Source organism: Sturnira hondurensis, unplaced genomic scaffold (genome assembly GCF_014824575.4).
Source record: "Sturnira hondurensis isolate 20B ecotype Veracruz unplaced genomic scaffold, ASM1482457v3 Scaffold0024651, whole genome shotgun sequence".
In the NCBI taxonomy this organism is placed as follows: Eukaryota; Metazoa; Chordata; class Mammalia; order Chiroptera; family Phyllostomidae; genus Sturnira; species Sturnira hondurensis.
In genome coordinates this window covers 453,909-474,441 of record NW_028097282.1, presented here as the reverse complement: position 1 = coordinate 474,441, position 20,533 = coordinate 453,909, and the positions used below count along the sequence as shown (strand labels likewise).

At 39.1% G+C, this 20,533-nt stretch overlaps 1 protein-coding gene across 1 annotated transcript in view; it reads left to right on the top strand.

Moving 5' to 3' along the window:
• The first annotated feature begins 3,534 nt into the window (after positions 1-3,534).
• Positions 3,535-20,533, top strand: part of ABCB7 (ATP binding cassette subfamily B member 7) — a 103,773-nt gene continuing 86,774 nt past the window's right edge. Inside the window, exon 1 of the mRNA XM_037038602.1 lies at positions 3,535-3,728. Within this exon, the coding sequence (XP_036894497.1) occupies positions 3,561-3,728 (168 nt within the window). The 5' untranslated portion in view covers positions 3,535-3,560. The remainder of the gene's footprint in view (positions 3,729-20,533) is intronic.

The following is a 20,533-nucleotide window of genomic DNA, read 5'->3' as shown; positions in this document are numbered from 1 at the left end:
TGAGAGGAGGAAGACAGGTTTATTTCTAAATCAATGTTCTTTGAAGCTACAATGGGCCTTCTTTTCCATTTGAGACAAGCACTTGGCTTTTTCCCTTCTCTACCCAAATCTCGCCAGAGTGTAAAAACGGAAATCCAGTTTAACTGGGAACAGCATATCTTTCATTGTGAAAGCTAGTCAGTGTTTCACTTTCCTCTCTGTTTTCAACGTCATGTTAAAATTTTTATTATTCTTTGTTAATTTCTTTTGACTCAATGATGCATCTATCCAATATTTTTAGTTTTCAGTAGAAGAGTTGGTCAGGAACGTGGAGTGGATTCTTTAGATAAAGTATACCAGAAAAGCTTCTCTAAGCAGGTGATATCTGAATTATTAAAAAGTCTCCAAATAGAGAGACTTTTCTCAAGTCGAGGTGAAAGCAAGTGCAAAGGCACTGAGGTAGGAATAAATTCTGGCATTTTCTAGAAACAGAAAAGATCACCATGGCCTTCCTGAAGTACTCAACTATTTCTTCCACATTTCAGTTGTAATTCACTGAAAAGATCACTGTATTTTATAAAGTCATAAATCCTAGGGTTGGTTCTTAGTCCCATTAGTTCTGTGACCTCTGTCAGGTCACAACCTGTCTCTACCTTTTTCCTCATAAGTATGGGAATATTAGAAAATACTATCTAATCTCCAAGGTTGATGAGAATGTTAAATAAGGCATGAAAAAGCACACTGTAAATTGTAAAATATTATATCCATACATAGTATAACAGTTATGTAAATAGAGTACATGTGATCTGCATGTGCACTAGCTATGTGTAGAGGCATTTATTGTGTGCTTCTATGTTTCTTTTTTTATTAAATTATTGTTCATGTACCCTCAGTCTCTTTATTTCGGACACTTATGTGTCAGGTTGCTGCAGGCCAACTTGCACTGTCTGTTGCTGATGTTCTCCAGCACAACTGTTACTCTGCTTTATGTTCTATTTCTGGGTACACTGGAAACATGTTTTTTGGCCTATTTAGCTCATGTTTGCCCACTTTAGTTCATCATAGAATAACTACTTATGTGTTCCAATGTTATTCACGTTTCTGAATCAGAGGACTTGGTTCACAATGAGCACTACTTCAGTAAAAATATGTTCACTCCATTAAAAGACTTCACAACTGCTGTTCCATTCCAATAATGCCTATAGGCAATTCTAATGAAACTTCTGAAGAATCCTGAGAAATCATGCAACGGGTCAGGTGTTTCCTTACTTCAGGAATTCTGAGGTCTTGCCTGACTAAAAACCTTATGATTCTATATGGCCTCTGGAGACTTTCAATTAAATCTTATGCTTGAATGTAGGCAATGTCCTTAGTGTAAAGAACTGTGGAAGAGCAGCCAGAATACCAAGCAGGGTTCTAGTTCTCACTCTATCACCATGTGTCCCTGGTCGTCTTTATCTACTAGAAATGAGAAATGCCACCCCCTCCCTCCCAAAAAACTTATTATTAAGATCCAGCAACACAACATGTATGAAAGTTTCTGAATGTATAAAAGTTAGAGATTTCATTTTGTTACATTATATCTGACAAGTTCTCACAAGTTCTCACAAAATACAGGGCCCTGCAGAAGTCAGGCCGGCTTGAGTGTGGTTGGTAGGGTAGTAATATGGGTGTAATAATTTATAGTTTTAATTTGAACATTTCACCTAAAATGTCATATGGTGTGTTTGAGTGTGATACTGTAATGTTGCAGAATTACATGCTTATGGTTTTGTAATAACAGATTTTGAAATAAAAAAGGGGCATTATTTGTGCCAGGCTCTGTATATGTTGTATAGGTTCCTGCATTTTTAGAAAGTTAGAGCAGTACTGGACAATGCCTTGCCTGAGCAGAAAGAGTCAGTGGCAACATGCAGCCCTAATAGAAATCATTGGAAGAATCTAGGGTTTCTCCAGTGAAGAGTGTTGCTCTCTAACAGAACAGGTGCTGAATACACTGATGATACAGGCGTTAATAAAAGAGGCTACTACTGATCTATGAACAAGGCAATGATAAGCCAGAAACATCCAATTAGTCAGTAAGCTCTTTCAAGTCCAGATCCATAATACCTTAGGAATCGATCCACTGCCATTGTTACTGCCTAGTTAAGGCATTTATTTTATGACCTAATTCAATGTCATGACTCCGGTCTGAACTCTCTCCAGTTCCACTTTTCCACTTAAACATGAGTGGTTAAGTGTACATACAAATTTGATCATGTTACTCTCCAGATTAAAACACTTCACTGGCTATAGGATCAATTATTAACTTCCTAGAGGCCTTTTTTACCATCAGGCATCTGTTCACACAGGCTAATCTACTACTCTGCCATACCCTCCTTATACTCTGCCATACGCTCATTAAACTCCTGAATCTGGGAAAGTTTTCTTATGCCTTCTTGTTTTTTGACAGGTCATTTCATTTGCATGGAGTTCCCTTCCGTTGGAAAATTTATTCTTATTTAAATATCTCTACTCAAACGCCCTCTTACCTGAAAACCTGAAGGATAATGTGAATCTTGAAACAAAGTAAAGCTACCTGCCTGGGCCAAGCATATTCTTTGTCTTCATCAGACTTACCATTAGTCCAGGGTGCTTCTAGAGAAGGAGTTCATAATTATTTGCCTGTCTTGTGTGACAGGTTTGAGAACACAGCAACGAATATAAAATTGCAATTGCACTACCGTCTTTAGGGTTTCATGTAACATTTACACTCGGAAATGCAGTTTCCTAGATAACCGTAAACAAATTTAAACATCATTTCGTTTGATGACAGTAGTGACAAAAGGATATAAACCTGTCTTTAAACCTGAATTTCACATATATTTACACTTTACTATCCCTCAGTCAATCTAGCTATTTTTAAATAATTAAGGACTCTGCAGAAAACAAAGGGGAGAGCTAGAGAGGCAATGCTAATTTGTAAAGCTGTGCGGGTGTAACACTGTCCCAAAAGCGACAGACGAAAGGAAAACTGTCCCAAGGTTTGCTCAGTCAGCCAAATAAAATTGCTTACTGTATGGAGAGGCAGTGGATCCCTCGGATCAAGCCTCCTCCCTGGGGAAATTAATATTTGTAGTTTGATCTACCCTAAGCGTTTGTGAATAGGAGAGGGAAGATAAGACTGTAAATACAGAGTGGCGTGTGGCACTGAGTTGGAGGAGGTAAGAGAAGAGTGAAACGACGGACAAAGTTGCCAGATTTAGCAAATTCAATATTTGAGGCACACTTGTACTAAACAAACGATACATTGTTTATCTGAAGTTCAAATATAACTGTGCATCTTTTATTTTATGTGGCAAATCTAGTAAAGGAGAAAAAAAGGCAGTATTACTCTGACGTTCCCGGTTGTGTAAGAAAATCACTCCAAGGCCCGCCCTGGCAGGAAAAAGAGCGGTAGCGCTTAAGTACTTAAATCGTAAAAGAAAGTCACGGGCTCTTGGAAAACGGGAGGGGGGAGGGGAGAAAGGATTAAGGTAGCCGAGTTCAGTCCTCCGGCGTCCCACAATTCTCTGCTCTCGGTTCCTCTTTCCTCGCTCAAGATGGCGCTGCTCGCGATACAATCCTGGCGCTGGGCTGCCGCGGCGGCTGCTTTCGAAAAGCGTATGCGCCTCTCGGTTCTGATCCGGCCTCTAGTGTCTGTGCGCGGATCAAGTTCGCAGTGGGGGTCACGTCAGCCCGGCGTCCCAGAAACCGCTCGCACCTCTCAGGTGAGATGCCATTCACTTGGAAGAGTGGGGTGAAGGACGAGGGGACCTGTGGGGAAAATGTAGCCCTCAAAACCTCGGGTGAGAGAAAGAGCCAAGAAAAAGGTTGTCAGGGCTAACTCAGACCAGCAGTAAGTGAAGGATATTAGGATTAGTAAGGTGAGAAAGGGGCGAAGAAATCCTTTGGGGGTACAGCATATGGCAATGGGACAGGAGGTTCCAAACGGAGGTCACCTGGAACGCCGGTGACTCTCGCTGAATTTACGCTGTATTATTTTAGTTTAAGATACCCGTAGACACCATTCTCATGCTGCTCACCTTTGTTAAATGCAAGGTAAACTAGACTACTTTCCAAAGTTAGTGATGGAATTTGGAACCAATTTGCCGGTGCTTCAGGTTTTACTCAGTCGGAAGTAGCATTTGGAGAGCACTGTAAGGAGACGGCAAGCTAGGTATAAACAAGCGGCAAATTGAGTTGGCACCAGTTATCCCCCCCTTGCTGAGAGGGCTCCTTGATAAGCCCAAACCGTAATTATCTTTCTGTCCAAAACGTAGACCGTCCTAAATTTACATGTAAACACGATGGTCCTTTGATCTGAAAATACTGTTCTGTGTACACCGGTCGCTTTGGAAGCGCTCAAGCTACTTATCTTTAACTAATGAATGTAGTTATGGTTATAGTACCTCTTAATATTTGTGTCCCTTATTATCTCTCAAGAACAGGTTTTTATTATGTGTTCTTGCTCTACCTCAGTGTATCTTTTAATTTCTTATATATCGACAAAACATTTCATTGCCACCGCTTGTTCATGAATATTACTAACGTATTGCCAGCTTTGTATGAGAAACAACCTCATAAAATTTTGACTCTTCATCAACAAATATTTAATGTTTACTGTGTACATAGCACTATGCTAGATAATGGGGTACCGAGAGAAACAGATACGGCCCTGGCTGGTGTGCTCAGTGGATGGAGTCCCGGTCGCTGGTTGATTCCCAGTCAGGGCACATGCCTGGGTGGCGGGCCAGGTCCCCAGTAGGGGGCGCGCGAGAGGCAACCAGGCATTGGTGTTTCTCTTCCTCTTTCTCCCTCCTTTTCCCTCTCTAAGAATAAATAGAATCTTTAAAAAAGAAACATATGTTAATGCCTTCAAAATTGGTCAGTTTAGTTAAGGAGATTGGATCTGTGTATTATAAAACTAAAAAAAACAGGTAGTAGTTTAAATATAAAATGAACAGTGTAATCAACAGGGGCTGTAGACATCCAGACGAAATACTGATAATTAAGGACCAGATTAGAGAGCGAGTCTCGTGCCGGTGATGGGATTGGGGAGAACATTCCAAGCACGGAGAATAGGGGATGTTAGGCAAGTGGAAAGAATTTGTTTATTCAATAAGTAAGTAATGAACGCCTTTATAGCAGTGAACATAACAAAATATAGGCCCTGGGCTTAAAGAGTTTAAAATCTAGTAGGGGAGGTGCACTCCCCCTCTTGGGAGCATGCCCACGCCTTCTCCTTCCCCCTCTTCATCCCTCTCATGCACGCATCTCCTAAACTCTAAGGGTCCTCATGAGACTTGCAATCAGGGGAACAATGGGCAGCAGCAGCTCTTCCTGGGCTAACCCCCTGACCCTGTCCCTAAGGTCCCCTTTTCTCTGACTTCTCAATGAGCCAAAGTAGACCAGCCTAGGCTTATGTTGTTCCTAGAACTTTCTAGAGAACTAAAGCAGCCCTGCCTAGGCCTCTGTCCTGTTGCTTCTTCTATTCTAATCCATTCCACATTTCACTGTCCCCAGCTTTAATAAACATACTCAAAAAAATCTATTAGGGGAAATAGATGAAGTAAACAGGCAATAACAATAGTGCAATGATGAGGATGGTACAAAGTACTAGAAGATATTCATGGGGATCATTAAATCTAATCTTAAGGTGGGGAAAATTGCCTTCAGTGGTTGATAGTAAGCAAAGGCCTGTGAACATTAGAAGTTATTAACTAACTTCTAATCAATAACAAGTGCAAAGGCCCAAAAGTAAGAGAGAACATGGACCTTTTGTAGAATTGCATACAGTTTAGACTTGTGAGGAGTTCAAGATAGGAAGTGGCAGATGAGGGTAAAGAAGCAAATCCAGATGATTTTTATTAAGGTTTTAAAAACACTTTATGGTTGAAAATTTGTAACACAGGATCTCCTGGGAACCATTCTTGTTCTGTAGTCCTGTAATAAACCAAATGAAGTTAAGATTTGTAGGATTTTGTCAGGCTGCAAGAATGAGGGGGAAAAGAAGTCATTAGGCATTTCAGAGAAGGTGATGGCAGTAAGAAGTTAGCTTTCTCTCCTTTCATGGACCCTATCTCCACAACTTTCCCTACTCTCTTCTCTACACCCTACCATTTCCTTTGATTACCATTTATATAATGTGAAAAACAAGGGAAAGATGTTTTCTTTGTTTTCTACTTAGAGGTATGCAACTCTTGCCATCTTTAGAAAAATGTTAATTTAACATGGAGATACAGGAATACTTATAAGGCTTTAAAGTAGAGCCTGATATAATGTGAGGCACATTCAAATTAGTGACTTGTGATTAAGATTACAAAGTAAATATTGAATGCATACTTTTAGGACAATCATTATTAAATAACAAAATATTTTAGAGCTGAAAGAAGCCTTAGTACAGTGTTAAGAAATGATGTTAGTGGGTTGGATCAGCACTTTTTTAAGGATGAAATTCAGTAGAATAAGAGAGTATCAGTGCTTTGTACATATTAAGGGGAAGTATTGTTTTATGTACTTTTGTTTTCTAGATTTATATATACACGTGTGTGTGATTACTGGGATGCATTGTAGTTTTGTTTTTCACACAGGATTATGTCCTAGAGCATGTGTGCAGTATGGAAGTTATTAGCTTTATGTGGCTGTTTAAACTAAAATTAAATTAAATGAAAAGCTTAATTCCATAGTTGCATTAGCTGTATTCCAAGGGCTGAATAGCCACATAGATATGGAACATTTCCATCATTGCAGAAAGTTTTATTGAACAGTGCTGCTAGAAGAGAGAATGTTATACTTAGCATTTCTAATTTTGCAGATGAGGAAACTCAGTCCTAGATAATTTACAACCTTTAAAGCCATTGATTCATTTATTGTTTTCTGTGTATCACATATTTATAGAAGGCTAAATAAGACTCTGGCAGATACTAGGCACAAAATAAACATATTTTTTAAAGATTTTATTTATTTTTATTTTTATTTTTTTAATTTTATTTATTTATCTTTAGAGGGGAAGGAGAGAGGGAGAGAAACATCAATGTATGGTTGCCTTTTCTGCGTCCCCTGCTGGGAGTTGGCCTGCAGGGAACCAGCCTACAACCCAGGCATGTGCCCTGACTGGGAATCGAACTGCGATCGTGTGGTTCGCAGGCCTGTGCTCAATCCACTGAGCTACACCAGCCAGGGATTTTATTTATTTTTAGACAGAGAGGAAGGAAAGGAGAGAGGGAGAGAAACATCAACGTGTGGTTGACTCTCATGCGCCCCACACCAGGACCTGTCTCACAACCCAGGCCAGTGCCCTGACTGGGTATTGCTGACTGGGTATCGAACCAGTGACCCTTTGGTTGGCAGGCCAGCACTCAGTCCACTGAGCCACACCAGCCAGGGTACAAAATAAATATTTGTTGAATTGTAAAGATACTGTTTTAATAATGCTAGAGCACTAGGAATAGAGGGAAACACCTAAAAAAAGTTTTTCTTAAAATTGAAAGATTTTGTGTGATAAGATTTAAATTGTAATGATTTATTGTACAGTTGCCTCTCTACTACTTTAGTTAATATTAAAAGGTCTTATGGCTTTTGAATGATAGGATTTTGGGTTCATTTCATTAATATTTAAATGTTAGAAACTGAGGCATTATATAATTAATCTGTAGCACTTTATCTAAGTTTAAAGTGTCCTTGACTCTTGATCGTGGTATTGATCATATACTTTATTTCTTAAAATTAAATTTATTGGGGCCCTGGCTTGTGTAGCTCAGTGGATTGAGCGCGGGCCGGCGAACCACACGATCGTGGTTCGATTCCCAATCAGGGCACATGCTTGGGTTGCAGACCAGTTCCCAGCAGGGGACTCACGAGAGGCAACCATACATTGATGTTTCTCTCCTTCTGTCCTTCCCTTCCCCTCTGTAGATAAAGAAATAAAATCTTTAAAAAAAGACTTAAAAAAATTAAATTTATTGGGGTGACATTGCTTAATAAAATTATATAAGTTTCAAGTGTACAGTTCTATAATTTTCTATAATTCATCATCTGTATATAAGATGTGTCCAGAATGTATCCAGCCATGTAATTTGAAAAATGGAGTCATTTATTAAAGAAGATATAAGATACAGAGAACTTTGTACGTAGGACAATGATGCCCCAGTCCCCTTCAAAGTAGGCACCTTGGGACCTTACATGGTTCTCCCAATTGCCATCAGTTGCCCGTTGTATGTTCTTGGATCTCATTGATGGTCTGAAATCTCTTCCCTTTCAAAGGTGATATTAATTTTGGGAAAAGCCAGAAGTCGCAGGGCGCCAAATCTGGACTGTAGGGCGGCTGAGTCACCTGGGTGATTTGATGTTTCACCAAAAAACTCTGCATGAGAAGTGATGCATGAGCGGGCGCATTGTCATGATGAAGCTGCCAATCACCAGCTGCCCATAGCTGTGGCCTTCTGAATCATCGGAATAGTTTCCATGGAGAATGTTCGAGCTTAATGCAAAATTTGATGCAGATTTGTTGCTCTACTTGCTCAGTCATTTTGAATGTGATGGCCACACAGTACACATGCTTACTCAATGGTGTCTATTGCCCCCACTGACTAGTACAGTGAAGTTGTCTTTGTTTACACATGCACATCCCAGTCCACTCGCCTTGGCTGCCAGGTTACATTGATGTCACCCACACTGTTCTTGTTATATTAACAGTGGGGGAACTTCTTCCATACAGACCTCATATAGCATTATGCATTTACCACCCAAGGTCAAATCACCTTCTGTCACCATATATTTGACCCCTTTTACCCTTTACTACCTCTCCTCACCCCACCTTTCCTTCTGGTAATCACTATACTGTTGTCTAATCTGTGAGTTTTTGTTGTTTTTCTTGTTTGTTCATTTGTTGCTTTTAATTTTATACAGCATGTGAGTGTAATCATGTGGTTCTTGACTTTTTCTGACTTTTATTTTGCTTAGTGTGATATTCTCAGGATCTATCCATGTTGTTGCAAATGGCAGTATTTCATCTTATGGCTGAGTAGTATTCCCATTATATGTGTGTACCACATTTGCTTTTTATATCAAATTTATTGAGATTAATTCACATATCATACAGTTTACCCATTTAAAATGCACAATTCAATGGATTTTAGTATATTCAATGATATGTGCTACTGTCACCATAGTCAGTTTACTTTTTTATTACCTCAAAAAGAAACCTGTTACCATTTTGGCTATCACCTCCCATTCCTTTCCCCCACTTGCCCTAAGCAAATACTAATCTATGTTCAATCTCTATAGATTTGTCCATTTTGGACATTTCATATACATGGAATTAAGACTGGCTTTTTTCACTTAGCACTATGTTTTAAAGGATCGTTCATGTTGGGCATGTATGAAGTATTCTGTAGTTTTTCATTGTATAGTATTCCATGATATGGATATACAAGATTTCATGCATTGCTCAGTTGATGGACATTTGGGTTTTTTTCCATCTTTTGCCTGTTTTGAATAATGCAGCAATAAACATTTATGTACAAGTCTTGTATGGACGTAAGTTTTAATTTCTCTTGTGTATATACTTAGGAATAGAATTGCTGGGTCATATGGTAACTCTATGTTTAATTATTTAATGAACTGCCAGACTCATTTTCAAAGTTACTACATCATTTTGCATTGCCATAAGAAATGTACGAGGGTTCCAATTTCTCTACATCCTTGACAGTGGTTGTTATCTGACTCTCTTTAGTCAAGGCATCTGAGTAGATGTGAAGTGTTATCTCATTGTGGTTTTCATTTGTACTTCCCTGATGACTAAAGATGTTTATCCTCTATCCATGTGCTTATGGATGATTTATATATCTATTCAGGTTGTTTGCCCGTTTTTAAATTGGGCAATTGGTCTTTTATTATTGAGGTGTGAGAGTTTGTTATATATTCCAGATGCAAGTCCCTAATTAGATATATGGTTTATAAATATTTTCTCTAGTTCTGTGGGTTATTTTTTTATTCTCTTGATAGTGGCCTTTGAAGCAGAAAAGTTTTTTATTTCGAAGAAGTCAAATTAATTTTTTTCTTTTATTGGTCAAACTTTTGTTGTTATAGTTAAGAATCCATTGCCAAATATGAGGTTGTGAATATTTACCCATATGTTTTCTTCTAAGTATTTTATAACTTAATTCTACTGAGATATAGAAACATTTCTCTTGTATAGTTGTAGTTCCTTTTCTCTGCTTTGTTTTCTTTATATATTACAGTTAGGAACATTACAGTCCTAATAGTACATTGTCATAAATATAACTTTATATAATTTTATGACTTTTAAAGAAGCTAAGGACAAGTAAATATTTATGACTTTTGTTATATTAATCTTCATATTTATCACTTGTAGTTCTCTATTTGTTCTCTTGTTGAGTTACCACCTAGAGTCATTTCTTTATCTCAAAATAGGTGTGTTCCCACTCATCTTTGTGATGTTATTAGGAAATATATTGCATCTCTATAAGTTATAAGATCAACAATACATTATGTACATATTATTTTGTCGATGTAAGAAATCCAAACCTGTAGAGAACTTTTATAAGAATTTATTTAAGCCAGACTCGTGGCAGTTGCTGGGAAGCAATATCTCAAATGCTCCTGAGAATGACAATTTTGCAGTTTCTTTTGTACTTTTGGAATTAAGGAGGGAACATAAGGAAGATTACATGAAAGTGGAAGAAAGCAAGGGGAGATTGGATTACAGAATAGTTAACAAGATTATGTGTTCTCAAGGCCGTAACCTTTCTGAGGCACTTAAAAACTTGATTACTCTGGCTTTTCATAGGGTGTTAATCTAGATGCACAGAAATAATGGGCAGGGTTTGCTTAAGGCAAAAAATACCTTTTAGTAAAGTTGTATGTCTGTGGCATGACTACCCACCATGACCTGCCCAGTTAGGAATTTATAATCATATTATCCTGTGAGGTTAGTTTCCATAGAACCTCTTTTTTTTTTTTTTGGTCCACAGTTGTTAGCTGATGTCAACATAATCAATGTCCAAAGCTATAGAGAATTTTTATAAATTTATTTGTGCTAAACTGACAATTGCCAGGAAGCAAAATCTCAACAGCTTGAGGAAATGCTTCAGAGGACGGCAGTTTTTCAGCTTATTTTATACGTGAGAATCAAAGAAGGAGATGGAAGGGGGATTACATGAAATTCACTGGTAGAAGATTAGGGAAGTGGGAGAAAGCCAAGTGAGTAAACCTCTGTGATTGGATAAAGAGTAAAAAATGGAAAGACACTTTTACATTGGTAGATACAGGATAGATAATAATTAACATTTATAGCACACAGAGTTGGTATATGGGGAACAGATAGCAGTGTGGGGGTCTGGTGTGGTGGGTGTACTCTGAGAGGTCTGGAAAAGGAACGTACTCTTACATTCCAAAAGTATGTTATCTTAGATGCAGAAATACAATAAAAGGAAGCTACAGGCCCAGGACATGACTGTCTGCCATGACTCCCTTTTAATTAGGAAGGTTTTTTTTTTTTTAAGATTTTATTTATTTATTTAGAAAGAGGGGGAGGGAGAGAGAAAGAGAGGGAGAGAAACATCAATGTGTGGTTGCCTCTCCCTTGGTAAAGGCCTGCTCTTCTAACAGTGGTCCCTTATACCCCAATGCTTCTAGTGTGTCCAGCAGATCCCCCTCCATTGTAGGTTCGGGAACTATCTCCAGCCCTTTTGTCCAATTTCTTGGCATATAGTTGTTCATAGTATTTTCTTACAATCCTTTTTACTTCTGTGATATCAGGTGTTATTTCTTCTCTTTCATTTCTGATTTTATTTGGATCTTCTTTTATTTTCTTGATGAGTTTCGTTAAAGGTTTGTCTATTTTGTTTATCTTTTCAAATAACCAGCTCCTGGTTTTATTGATCTTTTGTATTGGTGTTGTTTAGTCTCTATGGCATTGATTTCTACTCTGATCTTTTTTATTTCTTTTAGTTACTCTGGGCCTTGTTTTTGTTTTTGTAGTTCTTTTAGGTGTAGGGTTAGATTGTTTATTTGAGATTTTTTTTTAAAGATTTTATTTCTGTACCTTTAGAGGGGGAGGGAAGGAGAGAGGGAGAGAAAGGTCAATGTGTAGTTGCTTCTCATGCGTCCCCTGCTAGGAACTGGCCTGCAACCCAGGCATGTGCCCTGACTGGGAATTGAACCACGACCCTTTGGTTCACTGGCCCACATTCAATCCACTGAGCTACACCAGCCAGGGCTATTTGAGATTTTTCTTGCTTCTCGGGGTAGGCCTGGAGTGCTATGAACTTCTGCCTCAGGACTGTTTTTGCTGTGTCCCATAGATTTGGGGTTGTGTGTTCATTTCTCTTTCTAGTTCTTAAAACATTTCCATTAACATTTCTTGTTAAAAAGGATGTTGATAATAAACTTCTTTATTCTTATCCTTTATCCTTTTTTTTTTTTTTTTGGTGTGTGAACTCTATTTCACCTTCAATTTTAAATGATAGCCTTACTGGGTAGAGTAGTCTTGGTTGCATGTTCCTAATTTTTCATCACTTTGAATAGTTCATTCCAATCATTTTTGGCCTGAAGTGTTATTGTTGAGACACCCACTGCCACCTTAAGGGAGCTACCTTGTAGGTAATTGTTTCTCTGTTGCTACCTTTAAGATTATCTTTGTCTTTACTTTTAGCCATTTTAATTATGATGTGTATTGGTATGGCTCTCTTTGGGTTCACTCTTGACTGGACTGTCTTGTGCTTCCTGAACTTGTGTGGCTTTTTCCTACACCAGGTTAGGGAACTCTTCTGCCATTATTTCTTCAGACATGTGTTCTGTCCCTTGCTCACTCTCCTCATGCTTCTGTGATTAGATGTTGTTATGCTTGATGTTGTCTCTAGACTTTCCTTGTTTCTCAGGTCTGGTTTCTTTTTCATTTTCGTTTTGGGTGGATATTATTATCTTCCTTTAATTTGCTGATTTGATCCTTTGCTTTATCTAACCTACTGTTGATTCTTTCTGGTATATTCTTCATTTCAGATACTTTATTTTTCATTTTTGTCTGGTTCTTTTTTTGTGTTTTCTATATCCTTTTTAATGCCTCCTATCTCTTTAAGTTTTCACTGGGATCATCCATTCTTTCCCTAAGATTCTTGAGCATCCTTGTAGCCATTATTTTAAACCCTGCATCTGGTGTTTTGGTTGCTTGCATTTCATCTATTTCATTTAATTCTTTTTCTGGGGATTTCTTTTGGTCTTTTGTCTGGAGCATTTTTCTTTGTCTCCCCATATGGTCTCTGTGTGTTAGGTAGATGTGCTATGTCTCCCAAAGTTGCTTTGATGGTTTTATGATGAAGGTGTCTTATCGGGCTCAGTGGCACAATTGTTCACATCACGTGAGCTCCAAGAGCATTTTTTGTGGGTTATTTGTTCCCCCTGTTGTAGTTAAATCTTGAATACTGTTGGCCCTTTCCTGGGTAGAGTTAACCCTTCAGGCTGGGAACCTGTAAGGGTAAACCTTGGCCTCTGGATGCGTGAGACGATGTACAGGGGCTGCCCCTTGAGGCATCATTGTTCCCAACAGGGTCTGGTGCCCGCAGGAATCTCCCTTTGGTGTGCTGCTTGTGTGGCTAGTTGGGTCGAGGTGTGGTGTGGTCTGAAGCCCAGCACTGGTTTTGTTCTGGTTACTAGGATGGGATTCAGCTCACTGTCAGATGTTGTGTGTAAACTGGCCTTGGGCTACCTGTCTGTAGCTACCACACTCTTCACTGTTTGTTTGTCTATTGGGCCTGTATGTGCCTATGAGGAGCCAATCTGTGTAAAAGAGTCAGCTTCTTCCTGCTTAGAGCTGGAGGAAGATCTATAAAAGAACCAAGGCTTCCTGAGGTCCAATTCTACCTTTCAGCTACTCTGCTTCCCACTCAGGGGGGAAGATGAAGCAGTTCACTTGCTTCATCTTCCTTCTGAGCCATTTGATGAGAGACTGTAGCTTGAGCCTCAGAAAAGTTGAGATAGAGATGGTGGGTCCCCTACTTGTGGGTACTCAATGAGGGGACAAAGCTAACCCCCTCATTCTCTGCCAGTTTCCAATGCTAGTTCCCTCAGAGGGGCTTGCTGATTCAGGATGGGTACAGCCCGCTGTTGCCTTTGCAAGAATGAGCTCAGGAGCCCTGGACTAAAGGGGATAGGTCAAACAAGTCTTCTGTTGGGATTGAGGCTGGCTCAGACCTCAGGAGGAGGCTAAGCTCTCTGTCCTGTTCCCAGGCAATAGCCTTCAATGGTCTCAGACTTTGAAAGTCCCCATTCTGAGCAGCTTTTTCCCCCCATAGAAATGTGCCTAGTGTGGGGGTATCTGGGACTTGGCAGACTCGATTGAAGCAGTTTCCCATTGGGGGTTTTGCCTGCAAACCTGTAGAAGGGAGATGGGTACTTCTTCCCCTTCTCAGGGTAGAGTGAGCTGAGACATGGTTTGCCTCTCTTCAAAGTATCCAAGCAGTTCCGCACTTGCTCATCTGGCTCTCAGATAGAAGCTTCTACAGGAGACACAGTCTGAAACTCAGCACTGTGTGGCACTCAGTTCACTGCCAAACCAAGCAGGATGGGACCCAAATTTCCGATCTCTCTGTGTGGCTGGGCTCAGCAGGGCAGGACCTGAAGTCGCAGCTTTGCATGGCACAACTCCGAAGACTGCAGAGTGGGCCAAAATTCCCAGCCCCGTGCCTCTGAACTCAGCAGCAGGAGCAGCCCCACTGTGGCTGGTGGGGTGCCTGCCTACGCACACAAGATGGGGTAGGCCAGTCGTCTTTCCCAAGCCATTCAGTTAAGTCACTGGCTGTCTGGGTCTTCAAAGGCCTCCTAAGGTCCCTGCTGGCTGTATCCAGCAGATCTCTCCACAGGACCCAAGTGTGGCAGTGTGGTCTTTCCAGCAGTAGGATTCCGAACCGTGATCTCCCCAGGCTGGTGCTTTAATAATACAAGTGCACTACACTGGGAATGTGCACACCGAATCTCCCAGGTGGGGTGAATCCCCACTGATTCCCACCACCAGACACTACAGTCTTCTCTTCCTGTCTCTGTTGCTCTGGGTTGGGGGTCCCTGCGTGGGATTAAGATCCCTCCCTCCTAGGGGGAGGGAACTTTGCAGCCAATACTGTCTGGTTTCTCAGCTGCCGCCTAACCTGTGTGCAGGACATTCCCCCTCCATGTCTCAACCCCTCTTACAATAGCATCTCCTGTACTCCTTAGTTATAATATTTCATATCAGGTTTCAGTTGATTTTCAGGTTGATTGCTTGGCAGATCAGCTGTAAATCCAGTTTGGGAGCAGGAGCAAGTGGACGCAGCTTCCATTTATTCTGCAGCCATTTTTGGAGTCCTAAAACTGACATATGAACTGATGCGGTAGTATGGAGAGCCCAGAAATAAACCCAGGCATATATGGTCAACTACTCTTCAACAAAAGTATCAAAAATACACAATAGGGAAAGGATAATTTCTTTAGTAAATGGTTCTGGGAAAGTTGGATATCCATGTACAAAAAAAAAAAAAAAGAAAGAAATTGGACCCTTAGACCATACACAAAAGTCAACTCAAAATGGATTAAAGATTTAAACATAAGACCTGACACTATAAAATTCCTAGATGAAAATGAAGGAGAAAGCTCCTTGACATTGGTTTTGGCAAAGATTTTTTGGATGTGACACCTACAGTACAGGCAACAAAAGCAAAAATTAAAATCCTCATACGTATGCATGCTAAGAGTTTTATAGTTTATATTTTTATAACTTGGTTATCAATCTTTTTTGATGGGATTTGTTGTGTGTGTGTAGTTAAGAGATTCATTGTTTTGCACAGGACTATCCAGTTGCTCCAAGACAACTGTTAAAAAGAATATTCCTCTCTTTTTTTTTGGCACACTTGTCAAAAATCAAGTTGATAGTAAATGTATTGGCTTAAGCCCTGGCTGGTGTCACTCAGTGGACTGAGTGCCGGCCTGCCAACCAAAGGGTCACTGGTTTGATTCCCAGTCAGGGCACATGCCTGGGTTGTGGGCCAGGTCCCCAGTGGGGAACCCTCGAGAGGCAACCACACATTGATGTTTCTCTCTCTCTCTTTCTCCCTCCCTCCCTCCCCCTATGTCTAAGAATAAATAAATAAGATCTTTAAAAAATGTATTGGTTTATTTCTGGACTCTCAATACTGTTCCATTGATCTATGTTTCTGTCTTTTTGCCAGTTCCACATTGTCTTAATTACTGTAGTTTTATAGTAAGTTTTGAAATTGAGGAGTGTACTTTTAATTTTCTTCTTCAGGTACATTTATTATTCATATGCTGGATCTTATTTTCCTATCTTTAATTAGGTCATTTTCTCTTGAATCCATTTTTTGTCTCATTTATTTTTAATTAATGCTATTTTCTTCCTTCTTCCCCTCAGCTTCTCTTAAGATGTTGTATGTTGAGTTTATTTGCCCTTATTTCCTTGTGTTCTCTCCAGTTTGGGCTTTATTTCTCAAATGTGGTTTTTCTAAAATTTATAATTGTTTTTGAGTTCTCTCATCTAATTCTGAATTTATTCAATTTTGATTTATATTCTTTCATAAACTGTTTCTTTTTCTTAAAATTTTAGCTTATTTTGCTTGCTTGGTTCAGCTAGCTTTTCTAACTTCACAGAGCTCCCTTTTGTGGTGTTTTCTGTGATATCCTGTCTCTTGCTTCCTTTCTTTTGTCTGGGCTTTCTTGCCCTTTGCTTCCATTGACCTTGTCCTGCCTAATTTTAATTCACCTTTTAGCAATTTCTCCTCATTGTGTTCCAAAAGGAAAATTTGTTGGTCAGTTTTAAGAGTTCATGGGATTAGACTTTTCCAGTTCCTTCAGAACATACTATGGCAGGGCTTTGCCTTCATCTACTATTGGGATGGAAAAAAGCCTTTTCAGTGTCATTGACTGTTCCTAATTTGGCCACTAAGTTTTACAACAAATACTATGTGGTTATTCTGGTCTCAGGTCTGCATGTGGCCTCTGCTTCTTATCACAGAATTGCTGACACCATGCAGATCATGTGGCTGTTGGTGGTTTCTCTCCTTGTACCTATATTTTGAGTGTCAAGGGCATTTCTTATATCCCAATTTTGTTGTAGATGTTGTTCAGAAATTCTGCCCTTGGATTCATATAGTTATTCTGTTTGTAAAGTGATAATTCAAGGAGATGAAAATGCTATGCTCACACCACCCAGCCACCTCCTTGATTATGTTTTCTATTTTTTTTCTTTGTGGTAAAAAATCACATTAATATGAGGTCTACACTCTTAAAAAATTTTAAGTGTTCAGTACACTATTAACTGTGAGCACAATGTTGTACAGGAAATCTATAGGACTTATTCATCTTGTATAACTGAATCTTTATACCTATTTTATAGCAACTTCCCGTTTCCTTCTCCCCGCAATCCCTTTCAACCACTATTCTAGTTTCTGCTTCTATGAGTCTGACTATACTAGATAGCTCATTAAGTGGAATCATGCAGCATTTGTCCTTCTGTGACTAGCTTATTTCAGCTAGCATATTCTCCACATTCATCCATGTTGCCATATGTGACAGGATTTCTTTTTTATGGCTAAAAATAGATTACATGGTATGTGTGTGCATTTTCTTTATTCATATCTTAATGGACACTTATGTTGCTTCCACATTTTGGGTGTTGTGAATAATGCTGCAATGAATAAGGGCGTGCAAGAATCTTTCTAAGGTCCTGATTTCAGTTCTTTGTTATAAATACCTAAGTCTGAGATTGGTGGATCATATGTTCTATTTTTTAACATTGTGAGGTACCTTCATGCCATTTTCATAGCAGCTGCACCAAAGTTTTTACCAACAATGCACGGGGTTCCAATTTTTCCACATCTTCACCAACACTTGTTATATATTTTCTTTTTTTCCATAATTGCCATCGTGACAGGTGTGAAGCGGAATCTCACTGTGGTTTTGATTTCTATTTTCCTTCTATTAACTTCTAGTTTTATTCTATCTGGGGTGGAAAAGATACTTTATATAATGTCAGTCTTCTTAACTTTTTAAAAATTTGTTTTGTGAGCTAACAAATGACTTATCGTGGAGAATGTTCTTTGTGCACTTGAGAAGAATATGTATTCTGCTGTTGTTAGGCAGAACGTTTTTGTTGGTCTGTTAAGCCCATTTTGTTTGTAGTGCTGTTCAGGTTCTCTGTTTCTTATTGATCTTCTGTCTGTATATTTTTCTGTTACTGAGAGAGTATTAAAGTCTCCTACTATTATTGTGTTGCTATGTATTTTTCCCTGCATTTCTGTCAGACTTTGCCTCATATACTTAGATGCTCAGATGTTGGGTCCATATATATTTATAATTGATAGTTCTCTCTGATAAATTGAAACTTTTATGATGTAATTCCTTGTGACTTTTTTTTTGTGTTAATGTTTATTTGGTCTGATGTGATAATCACTTGCATTGAATATTTTTTATCCTTTTACTTTCAGATTGAGTGTCCCAAGTCTAAAGTCACTTGTAGACAGCATAATTGGATCCTGTTTTTTTAAATCCATTCAGCCACTCTGTTTTGATTGGAGAACTTATGCTTTAAAGTTTAAAGTAATTATTGGTAGATAAAGACTTAACTATTGCTATTTTAGTTCATTGTGTTCTGTCTTAGCTCTGTACTGCTTTTTGTTTGGTGCTTCCTTTGTGTTTCATTGATTTCTTCTTTTGTATAGTGATACTATTATTTTTTTCTTTATGTATCTTTTATAGGTATTCCCGTTGGGTTATCAAAGGATTGTCATAAGACATCTTACAGTTATAGCAATATATTTTATGCTACTAACAACTTTCATCACTTATAAAAACCTCTATAGTTTTACTCTCCCCACACATCTTATATCATTGCTGTTATAATTATATCTTAATGTATGTCAAATATTGCTACTTATAGTTATTCATTGCTTTTTTAAAAAAGATTTTGTTTATTCATTTTTAGAAAGAGGGAAAGAGAGGGAGAAAGAGAGGGAGAGAAACATCGATGTGTGAGGTACATCATTTGGTTGCCTCTCACATGCCCTCAACTGGGGACCTGGCCTGTAACCCAGGCATGTGCCCTGATTGGGAATGGAACTGGCAACTTTTCAGTTTGCAGGCCGACACTCAATCCACTGAGCCACACGAGCCAGGATATGACTGCTTTTTAAAAAAATCTATGTTATTGATTATCCTGTTACAGTTGTCCTATTTTTTTCTTCCCTTTATTCCCATTTGCCCTGTATGCCCCCTCCCACCCTCATTCCCCCACCTAAGTTCATGTTCATGGGTCATACATATAAGCTTTTTGGCTTCTCCATTTCCCATACTATTATTAACCTCCCCCTGTCTATTTTTTACCTGCCATTTATGCTACTTATTCCCTATACTGTTTCCCCAGTTCTCCCCCCTCCCCACTGATAACCCTCCATGTGATCTGTATTTCTGTGAATCTGTTCCTGTTCTAGTTGTTTGCTTAGTTCATTTTTGTTTTTGTTTTCTTAGGTTTCTTAGTTGCTAATAGTTGTGAGTTTGTTGTTGTTTTACTGTTCATATTTTTCATCTTCTTTTTCTAAGTCCCTTTAACATTTTATATAATGAGCAGGGGTGTCAAACTCATTTTCAGCAGGGACCACATTAGCTTCGTGGTTGCCTTCAAAGGGCTAAAATAGCCCTGGCTGGTGTAGCTCAGTGGATTGAGCGAGGGCCTGTGAACCACACAACCGCAGTTCAATTCCCAGTCAGGGCACATGCCTGGGTTGCAGGCCAGTTCTCAGCAGGGGACTCACGAGAGGCAACCATACATTGAAATTTCTCTCCTTCCCTTCTCCTCTAAAGATAAATAAATAAAATCTTTTAAAAAATGCTGCTACAGGATGAAAAATGAACTCACATCAAAATATTTAAAAGCTTTCCTTTGGGAAAAAAAGGGCTAAAATAATTTTAGGACTGTATAATTGTAACTACTCCTTAACTGTTAAGGAGTTGAAATTACATTTGGCCTTTTAAAGGCAACCACAAGACCGATGTGGCCCCCAGTGAAAATGTTTGACACCCCTGTGATAAGAGCTGTAGTAAGGGCTTGGTGAGGATGAACTGCTTTAACTTGACCTTATCTGGGAAGCACTTTATCTGCCCTTCCATTCTAAACAAGAGCTTTGCTAGATAGAATAATCTTGGATGTAGGTCCTCACCTTTCATGACTTGGAATACTTCTTTCCAGCCCCCTCTTGCCTGTAAGGTTTCTTTTGAGAAATCAGCTCATAGTCTTATGGGAACTCCTTTATAGGTAACTGTCTGCTTTTTTCTTGCTGCTTTTAAGATTCTCTGCTTATCTTTAATCTTGGGCCGTGTAATTATGATGTGCCTTGGTGTGTGCTTCCTTGGATTCAACTCTGAGTTTCCTGGACTTCCTGGAAGTCTATTTCCATGGCCAGATCTGGGAAGTTCTCCTTCATTATGTTTTCAATTTCTTGATCTTCCTCTTCTCCTTCTGGCACCTCTATGATTT